This window comes from Zootoca vivipara, chromosome 6 (genome assembly GCF_963506605.1).
Source record: "Zootoca vivipara chromosome 6, rZooViv1.1, whole genome shotgun sequence".
NCBI lineage: Eukaryota > Metazoa > Chordata > Lepidosauria > Squamata > Lacertidae > Zootoca > Zootoca vivipara.
In genome coordinates, this window is record NC_083281.1 from 61,422,632 (window position 1) to 61,433,489 (window position 10,858).

The 10,858-nt window shown below is 46.7% G+C and overlaps 1 protein-coding gene across 1 annotated transcript; it reads left to right on the forward strand.

Moving 5' to 3' along the window:
• Positions 1–353: 353 nt before the first annotated feature.
• On the forward strand, positions 354–10,858 carry FOXF1 (forkhead box F1). The gene is made up of 2 exons (XM_035119729.2): positions 354–2,083; positions 9,240–10,858. The coding sequence occupies exons 1-2, from the start codon at positions 1,015–1,017 to the stop codon at positions 9,395–9,397; spliced, it is 1,227 nt and encodes a 408-aa protein (XP_034975620.2). The 5' UTR covers positions 354–1,014; the 3' UTR covers positions 9,398–10,858.

A 10,858-nucleotide genomic window follows, 5' to 3' on the forward strand; every position in this document is an offset into this window, starting at 1 on the left:
TGTATGTGTGAAGGAATTATACGGGTTCGGGTGGAGCCTAGAAATTGAGGGGGGGGAGAGATATCCTTCTTCTGCATCAGGACAAGGTGGGATCGACAGAGGGGTGATGGTGGCAGCATTGAATCCCTCCGTTTGGTTGGAGCGAAGCCCCTTACAGCGCCCACCAATGTTGAGCTAAGATGCGGAAAAGGGACTAGGAAGAAGGAGGGGAGGAGGAGGGAGGGGGAGCAACTTGCCTGGCGGGAAGGGGAGGCGGGGACTCCTCTTGCCTCTTACGTCGTGCTGTCAAGAGCCGCCAGGCGCCCGCTGACTTGAGATAAAAGTTAAAGGCAACCGCTCCGGTTGGGGGCAGAACCCGCGACTCACCGGGCAGGGAAGCAGCAGCAGTAGCAGCAACTCCTCGCTGGCAGCAGCCTGGAAGGCCGGGTGGGGGAGAGCTGGGAGGAAACGCTGGTCAGGCAGGGGGTGGGGAGGAGAAAGCCCGCGCCTCCCGCGAAGCCTAAGAAACGGGGGAAGGGCGAAGAGGAGGAGGGAAAAGAGAAGGAGGAGGAGGAAGTCTTTTCCCGCTTGGAACGCCGGATTAGGAGCATAAGGCTCGGACACAGCCTCTCTGCTGCTTGGATCGTGCGGAAGAGGGGCGAGAGGCGGCGGGTTTGGAGACGCGCCTTTTCCAGGTAGAGGGGGCTTTGCTTCGCGTCCGGGGGTCCAGCGGACAGCTGTCCCCTCCTCTTCCCCCTCCCACGGCCTTGGCTCTGTATCCCACCTCCACTCCCCGTTAGTCAGGGACAGGAGCCCGCAGCTTAGCTTGGACTGAAAGAGAAGGCGACTGGGATCGGCTCCGTTTCTTCTGCATTCCGGCTTGCAGCGCTTTTACGCAACTCTTTGGAGGAAAAGCAAGGGCGTGGGGTGCAGGAGAGAGAAAGACCTGGGAGCGGGACGGGGGAGCTCAGACCCCCTCCCTGTTCCGCCCAGGAGCCAGTCCTTTGGGGAGGGGGCGGCGAACGGGAGCCGTCGATGACCGCAGGACTGCTGCGCGCTCCTTCCTCTCGACCCCCTCCTCCTCCTCCTGCCGAGGCCGAGGCTTTTCCGATGTCGACAGCCTCCGACAAGGCGCAGCAGCAGCAGCAGCTGGGAGCAGTCATGGAATCGGCGTCGTCCACCACCTCCTCGACCCCCAGCAGTAGTAGCAGCAGCGGCGGCAGCGGCGGCGGAGGAGGCAGCGGCGGCACCAAAGCCAAGAAGTCCAACGCGGGCATCCGACGGCCGGAGAAGCCGCCTTACTCCTACATCGCCTTGATTGTCATGGCCATACAGAGCTCGCCGTCGAAGCGCCTGACGCTGAGCGAGATCTACCAGTTCCTGCAGAGCCGCTTCCCGTTCTTCCGCGGCTCGTACCAGGGCTGGAAGAACTCGGTGCGCCACAACCTCTCGCTCAACGAATGCTTCATCAAGCTGCCCAAAGGACTTGGCCGGCCGGGCAAGGGCCACTACTGGACCATCGACCCGGCCAGCGAGTTCATGTTCGAAGAAGGCTCCTTCCGACGGAGGCCCCGCGGCTTCAGGCGGAAATGCCAGGCCCTCAAGCCCATGTACAGCATGATGAACTTGAATTTCAACCACCTCCCGGACAGCTACGGCTTCCAGGGGCCCTCTTGCCCGCCCAGCAGCCTCCCCCTAGACGGCGGTGCCCTGGGCATGATGAACGTCGACGGCATGGTACCGGCCGGCCACTCCGTACCCCACTTGTCCTCCAACGGAGCGCACCATTCCTATATGGGGAGCTGTGGAGGTGGAGGAGGCTCCGCCGGAGTGGACTACGGTCACCACGACGGCTCGGTGCCCGCCTCGCCCCTGCTCCCCGGAGGTGGCGTGATGGAGCCCCACTCCGTCTATTCCAGCACGGCGCCGTCCGCTTGGGCGTCGTCCGCCGCTCCAGGTTTGAACAGCGGAGCTTCCTACATCAAACAGCAGCCTCTGTCGCCTTGCAATCCGGCAGGGAACCCGCTCTCGTCGGGCTTGTCCACGCACTCCCTGGAGCAACCTTACTTGCACCAAAACAGTCACAACACGGCAGAACTACAAGGTAAGGCCGGGCTGGTGTGGGGATGGGCGCCCCTGCGCGCCGGGAGGGGGGGGGGCAGGCTAAAGGGGCAGAAGATCAAGGTTTTGATGGAGATCGGGAGAGAGAGCGGGGATCAGGCCGCGCGTAAACTGGAACAGGGAAGGAAACATGCCCAGAATGTGGGGAGCGCTTAGCGCAGAACAAGAGGCTAAAGGTTTTGTTCGGGGTTATGGGAACAGACGAAGCCAGGAGCTGTAAAGCTAAAGGGAGAAGAGTAGGTGGCCAGCGCTGCAAACCCAGAGGAAATCTCAAATGCATAGTGGGTGCCTGTGAACAGACCTCTGAGCACCCAGTTACAAGCAACGGAGCAACAGGTTTCTTAAGAATCCATAGCAAACAAGTTCCGTGTTCATTTTAGCGCCGGATATGTAGGCTAAAATATGTGACACCTGACCAAAAATAACACTCCCTCCGGAATAAGTCTGGAAACAACTACTGCATTCGACCCCATTTCCTATTAAAGGAAGGCTGGTACGCTTTGAAAATGTGGGGAAATCCTGATTGCATGGTTAGGTGATATAGGTTATCTAGGTGCTGTGATGAACCCAAGCGGATCAGGGGCATCAGAAGTCAGTTCCTCTGCTGTGAGGGGAAAGCTACGCTTTAGGAGCGAGGTAGAGGCTGTTCAAAGTGAAGTAAGGGTGCGCGTGAGATTTATGTGAGATCAGAGGGTACTGGAGCGAGGGAGGGTCAAGGGGCTGGATATGGGGAGCAAGCAGGATTGTGGGTGTATAGCTAGAAAAATAGGGATCGTGGGCAGAAAATGGGGGATATTCCCCACCACCACCCAGTTTCAGCCGCATATCCTCCTCCAGTTGTTTTGCTCATAGAGAAAAGGAATAAATTCAATTGTGGAGAAGGCGAGAGGGCAGCTCCTAAAGTTTTTCAGCCCTCTGAAAGTCGCACCCATAAATACAGATCCGGTGTTCTCAAGAATGCAATAAGATGATGTATTTTGAAGCAGTGTACATAAATATTGTGGGAGCCTTTTTTATATTTCTTGCTTCGTTTAGTCAGAGTAGTTGATTTGAAGTTTGTGGGATTGATGAGGTTTCCCTCCTACCCACTTCACCTTCGCCCCCCCCCCCGGGGAATTTAACGCCACCCATTAAGTAGGTGCGTTAGGAATAATTAAATTTGCTTCGGCCCTATCGATACTATTCCGAATAACATTAGGGATAATATTCCATGGGCCTTATCAATGATTGTACGTGCAGAAGCCTAGAAACTCTATTATATACTGATGGTTTGATGCCAGTGAAATCCATTAAAGACACATTGCAGATTTAGTTAGAAAATGCTCATATATAGTGTCATACAGATGTAACGTGTTTTAGGGATCCAATTATGGAATAAACAGGGAAATTCCCATTGATTTTAATAGGAGTGTAGTCTAAATACACAGTTGCAGCAATACCTACCTATGCTTCGGCTAATATATGCGCGCAAACCCTGGAATTGTACGGGGCTTCACTGATTTGTCATTGCGTCACTTTCCCCCCTCGCTGCGGTTCCCTAAACGTGACCCGGTTTTACATCAAAAAAGGAGCATATTTCAAAACAAGAAACAGCGTGATTTGTGAAATAAGGTTGAGGTTCGGCTTTATTTTCTGGGGGTCAGAGAATTAATCCCAGTATAGTCCCTACCGGTAGTTCCTACCTCAAACGTGACAGAAAGAAAACCTTTTCATAGTTGCATCATTAACATCATTCAGTACGTTGTGTCAATATATCTTAATGTCAATTGCCTTAAACGTATACAGTATACGAAAATATTGTTCTGAAGTCAAAAAAAATGATGGTATCATTAATTTCCTTGTCGTCCCTATTATTATTATTATTATTATTATTATTATTATTATCAACACCAAGAACGATACTGAGTCCTGTGGCGCCTGAAATATTACCATTTATTGTGGCAGCTATCTGGCGACGTGGGATGCAACCCAGAAAGCTTACGGCGGACAAAATTGGTTAACCTTTAAGACGCTATAGAACTCTTGTTACTACTTGTTTTGTTTTTTCTCCCCAACAATTGATTAACCCGGTTTAGCACCACCTCCTTTTGAGGCAGCAACGACTTTAGTAATTATTAATGTTCATCCTATTTAATTAACACTTCTAATACTGATCGGTCTCATCAATTCAAAACCAAGCAGAGTGCCACTGCAGCAATTAACGACAGCAGTGGTGACAAGGAGTAATTTTAGTCTAGCCAAAACCAAGCCCTTAAAAATATCCCAGTGATCAAAGTGTGAACTTAAAGCTGCATTCCTACACGCACTTACCTGGAAGGAAGACATAGGACTGCGCTGTCAATTTCTCCCAATGAGACGAAACAGATTTTCAAAAAATAGTAATAGTAATAGCAGCAGCAACAGCAACAGCAACAACAGCAACAATAATAACCATCATCACCACCATCCAATATACACCACCTCTTGATTCTCTTTATACAATCTTCTACTTAAAATTGCTCCCCAAACGTTCTCTCCCAGAGCTGATCTCTGCAAAGGAGTCAATCCCTTGTCAATATTTTACTGACTGCCTAATTTCAGTTGCCCTTTTGAACTCTCCTTTGTAGACAAAACATCTTTCTTTGCCTCAACCAGTTTCGTTAGGGCGGTTTTGTTTATTATTATTTTATTCCCCCACCCCGCTGTCTGCTCTCCAAATTACCCCCCTCCCCTCTCCGAACAGCCCCTCTGCATTCTCGACATTGCTTACCTTGGCCGGATTCTTCCGCGTTCAAGGAGGGCGAGACATCTTTGCAGCGGAGGCCGTAAGAGAAAAAGGGACCTACGCGATTAGTTTCGATTTTGCAAAAAACATGAAAATGCACTACTCTCTTTCGGTGGTGATTGGGGATGGGGAGACCCCCCCACCCCCCACTCACCCCATAAGTCTTAATAGCATGGGGATGATGAGGGATCCTACTAAGAGGAGGGAATATAATGGTTTGATACTGAGCAGCCCAACAAGGGGAAATTGACAAGGTCTCTGTCGGTCACTGGAGAGGAAAGATAAGGGGTGTTAAGAGGCGGGAAGACAAGCGTTAGTTTGATTTTGTTTTTCCAGTTCGTAGGGGAAGAAGAAGGAAAATGTCTTTTCAGCAGACAAAAGACGTTTGGGGTTGGGGGAGTAAAGAAAAGCGTGCAAGCATTCAGAGACCTAAAAAATGAAATAGCCGAAACAAACGAGGGAGGGTTGTGTTCGGAAAAAGAATTAGCCTGATGCGCCGAAAGGCCGCGGCTAGCGAAAGAGCAGAGTCCAAAGACTTTTAAAGAATTCCTCCTCCCTGTGGCCTTTTTGCGGGTGGGGTCCTGTGGTGTTGCTTCTGTTAGAAGAGAGGATTTTTTAACGGTTGGGGGTGGGATCCTTTGTATTTTAACAGCTCCCTTCTAATTTTAGCAGCCGGGCAATCAGATAGGGAGGCGTTATCACGGCGAGCCACAGTCTTCTGACTCCCTGGTTCCGACTCCGACTCCAGCCGCTCCTCCTTGCTCCAAATGGAGCGGGCTACTGACCCGACAGGTCTTCACTTGTGTTTGGTCCGGGGCATCAGGCAGAGTTAAGGACAACTAGTAGCAATACAGGAGAGAAAAAGGCTCGTGGAAAATAATGGAGACGAACAGAGAAAAATTATGGATAGTTGGGAGGAAATTCAAGCTTATTTTTTACAGTCCAGGGGTAGGTGTTTACTTTTTAAAAAAAATAAAAAAGCAAGCTATAGCAACCACCTCACCTTCAAAATACAAAGGCTCAGGTCTCCTACTGCCTCTTTAACCTGTTGGTTATTTTAGCAACATAAAGGGGACGGGGAGCATTTTATTTTTTTAAAAAAATACATTCCGGACAAATGAGGGAGTTATAAATCTTGGGTATCATTCTGACTTCTGCCACATGAGTTTGGAAACCAAATAATCCCTTTTTAAATGGGGGGGGGGGAAGGAGAGGATGGCCATAGAAGGCATGCAAAAAACAACATTTTAAAAAAGCAGTGGTCACTACTACTACTACTACTAATAATAATATTTTTGTCAGTTCTTTACTTGGCTAAATCACCATGAAAAGGACAACCAATTAATTAAGAAATTATTCTATTGTCATATAGGCTCAAAAGTTTTTTTTTAAAAAAAAATCACTTAAATAAGTCCATTGTGCAGTCTGTATACCTATAGAGCAGAGTTAACTGCTCTATAGATGGATAGAGATAGGACTGTTATTTTAAAAATTGAAAGTGTTTACAATTCCGAAAGGGATAGGAATGCTAATTTTATCCATTGCAAGTTGTTAACCACTAAATATAAGTAATCCAGTTACTGTGTGAGGAAGTGTTCTATGAAATTTGTTAATTAGGAACCAATGTTCCACACTGATTTGATTTTACAATGAAATAAGTATATTTAAATACTATCAGCAGATGTGGATCCATAGATAATTTTTCCCCACAAGTTACTGCAAAGGCCTGCCCTGATCCTGTAGCATCAGCCATGCAAGGGGATGGGTGGGTAGAAGAAAGGTATGTTCCTTTTCAGAAGAAGGAGCAAGGTTAATATCTGCTTTTAATAAAAATGTCTGATTGTGGTCCAAAACCTGATAGGTTTTGTTTATGTTCATTGCAAGTCTTCATTGGAGTACAGTAGTACAGTAATTTAACCCTAGAAATATTAAAAGCAAGGGCTTGTTTTTCCTCTGGCTTGAATGAAAGCAAGTCCTCCAGATTTATCAAGAAAGCCAAATCTATACACACAAGTCCAAAAAAAAGCAAAAAAGAAAAAAAAAGCTCAGCCCTCAGTCCTCCTTCCTTGGCCAGCCAGGAAACAGACTGTCCCATCCCATCCTGCTATTTGCGAATGGGCAAAATTCCCATTCCAATCAAGTGGGAATTTCCTCTGATTAAGAACGGCAGAGTTCAGAGTCCATAACATCACCTAGCTGGGTCTAACAGATTCCAAGGGGTTGATGAAGCCCCTCCCGGGGGGGGGGGAGATCTTGTGGACGGGTGCCTATTGTCACCATAAACTGAGGTGGAAGAAGGTGAGGCTCCAGACTTGAATTGCGTCACCAGTTGTAGACAAGCAACAAGTCTTTGGAGTTGTGTTTCTCCAAGAGAAGCACCCAAGGCTTCTGTATGGCAGGCTGCCGTTGCAGGTTGCTGTAACTACTACTGCTACAGAGTTTCAGAAGCAGTTTGTGATATGGCATGAGGTTCTACTATTCAAGGGATGAAGACGAGATGTGTTCAAAAATTCCACCCGCGCATGCCAGAAGTGGAACTCAGCTACATTGGAATCTGCCCTTCTACTGAGTCAGACCACTGGCTTACGTAGCTCAGACCTACTGAAGTTGTCATCCTCTCCCCACCCCGTCTCTCCTTCCCCGCAAGCTAATTTCAGCCTAATGAAAGCTCAGTAAATCTTCAGGTTTTACTCCCTGCTTGCAACTAAAACACAACATAGAGGTTGTGAAGCACCTGGTAAGTCCCAGTATGTGGAGGATAGCAAGCTGCACAGGTTCTGTTACCCTTTTATTATCCTTGACCATACCAGGCAGTAGCTCTCCAGTCTTCTGTTAATATCGATATTAACAGGTATACTAAAGTTCATACCCAATACAAACACTGGAGTAAAAGAAATGCTTCTAAAATCTGTTCTGAAAAGGAAAGGAGAAGGAAAGAAAGGGGGAAAAGGGGGGGAGCAAAAGAAAAAAGAAAAAGAGGAAAGACAGACAGACAGACAGAGAGAAAGAAAGAAAGAAAGAAAGAAAGAAAGAAAGAAAGAAAGAAAGAAAGAAAGAATTATATCCCATTTTTCTTACATGATGTCCCTTTTGTGTTGGAAATGTAAAAAAAAAATGAACCTCAGACATGATCTATGTGAGGCAGCTACTCTGCCTCAGAGCTGGACTTCTTTGGGCATCTTACATCAGGGAAAGGGCCACACACACCTCATTGATGGATCATCTGCCTCACATACAGATGCTCCCACCTTTAGTGCCCAGCATTCCCAGGTAGGGCTGAGAGACTCCTGCCCAAAACCACTGCCACTGCCAGATAGTGTTGACACTTGACAGTACTGAGCAAGATGAACCATTGGTCTGACTCAGTAGAAGAAGGCTTTCTGTGTTCCCTATGTGTTCCTTCAATGAGGCAGAATGAAGCAGCTGCCTCTGCTCTCTTGGCTAAAAAGAGAAAGCCCCAAATGGCAAATTCTGAGGGGTTAGGATGTGTGTGCCACGTAGTCTGCCCTGGAGCCCCTAAACTAACTTACGCCACTAGAGTGCAATGGAGGACTCTGCTCCATCGCCAGTGCTGAGGTAGGATTCAACTACCAGCCTAGTCAGATTTTGTGCACAGAATGGCAAATGCACAGTCTTGTCCTTTGCCACAGGCAGTAAAATGGCTTGGGTAACTTCTGTTCCTACCATAAAAGCCAATGCTGTAATCGACCAACAGAGAGGTAACCCCTAAAGCTTAACATGCATGCAGAATACCTGTAACCCTAAAGCAGGGTTCAGCAACCTTTTTCAGCTGTGGGCTGACTGTGGGCTGACACTGTTCCTCAGACCATGTGGGGGGCTGGACTATATTTGGAAGAAAAAACATGAACGAATTCCTATGCCCCACAAATAACCCAGAGATGCATTTTAAATAAAAGGACACATTCTACTCATGTAAAAACATGCTGATTCCCGGACTATCCGGGGGCCGGATTGAGAAGGCGATTGGGCCGCGTCCGGCCCCCGGGCCTTAGGTTGCCTACCACTGCCCTCAAGGAATGAACTTGTTATCAACATAGTCACTCAAGCTTTGTTGATTGACACCTGTAGTGGAACACAAGACCACCGGAATGTCACCAACTAAGTTCTACTCAGAGTAGAGCCATTGACATTAATGGACCTAAGTTATTCCTATCCTGTTAATTAATTTCCGTGGGTTTCCTCTGAGCAGAAATTAGCTGGAGACCAACCCACAGTTTCTATTCATGCTGAAGCAAAGTATAATCTAGGTTCTAATTCTGCAGTTTCATATCTCCAGGGTGACATATTTTCCCCCTCCTCTCTGTCTCTTGTCTTCTTCCCAGTCACTTAAATCTGCTCTCTGCTTTTCTTTTAGGAATCCGGTACCATTCTCAATCTCCAAGCATGTGTGACCGGAAAGAATTTGTGTTCTCCATCAACGCCATGGCGTCATCTTCCATGCATTCAGGAGGTAGCGGCTCTTACTACCACCAGCAAGTTACATACCAAGACATCAAACCTTGCGTGATGTGACAGTAGGGCTGGGGAGCCGAGCTTTCTTGGAGGGGCAGCCAATCCCCAAAGATCCAAGTGAAAACTGTATAGAACTGTGGAACTTCCTTCTACAAGCCCCTTTAGGAGCCAAAGAAGCTCCCCAGAATCTAGACTGATAGTTTCTCATGAGGTATATGAATATTCAAAACATCTACAGAGAAGAACATGCTGTTCTCAAGGAAGCCTTGAAGAGGAGCAAAGATGTGTTGTGTGTGCTTTCTTTTTTCTTTTTGGTAGGGGAAGGTGAAGCACAATGCCAAAACACTAAGTACTCAATTGTCCTTTCATCTTGGGTCTCAGTACATTCAGAACAGTGATTTGGTAAAAATTCCAAAAACCACTTTTCAGTCTGTTTGGTTTCCTCCCCACTCCCGCTTAAAAAAAGGAATAGGATTCAAATGAACTCTGCTTTTTAAAAAATATATCCCACCCCCAAATTCTCCACAATTTTAAATGATCATTAATGAAAATGGATTCTAAAATTTGAGGGTCGGGGATCTGCCGTACAAAGGAAAGCAGCACAAATAATGCAGACAGCGATGGTGAATGACAGTCATTTTCATGTGGTGTCCATCATTGGGTCCTTCACTCAGCAACCAGAATTGGCTTCCAGTTGTAACCTCTCTTCTTATATTTTAGGGACTGAGCATGAAATATACATATGGCTCATTGTATATTTGACCTCCGATTCAGGGCAATGGCGGACTCTCCAGACACCTGAGTGAGTGCTGAGATGCTGCTCTTCCCATATCTTCATTCCTAGATCGTAATTGTGCTTTGAGTTTCCGAAGCCTTTTCTACCTTCAGATGTTGGTGGGAATTTGAAAAGCAGGATCAGACACACACACACACACAAATGCAACAGTAGAACTGAGGATGTTGGGCTGGGTGCTCAAACACATGATCCTGTAGAAATTACTCCACTTCTTTTTGACCGTACCCAAGCCTATTTTAAATAGTAAAGTACCAAATTACAAAGAAAAAGCACTTTGAGAAATAAAGGTTAAAAATGGAAACGATTAACAAGGCTTACGCTTTTATTTATTCAACATTTTAATAAAACACAACAGCAGCCTTGGTCAATCAGTATTAAAGTGGTTAATGTGTTGGCAATATTTGCCATAGGGACTGTGTGAAATAACCATCGTGAATTTCAAAAGCAGCATGGCAAAGCAATTTTCTCTGTGTTTTATATATAATTATATTATATATATATATTAAAAAATATAAATATGAAGGACGCTTTTGTCATCCCCCCCCCTTTTGCCTGACTGTACAGTTTGGTGGCACACCTATTTTAAGTTTCATTCTGCACTGTATAAAAGTGTAATGACAGTGGAAGGGGTTTTAGACCCCCTGCTTTTGTGTACGTTTGTCCTTTTAAAAAAAATGGAATGCAAATAAAAGAAATGTATGGTATTCATACACAGCCTTCACAAA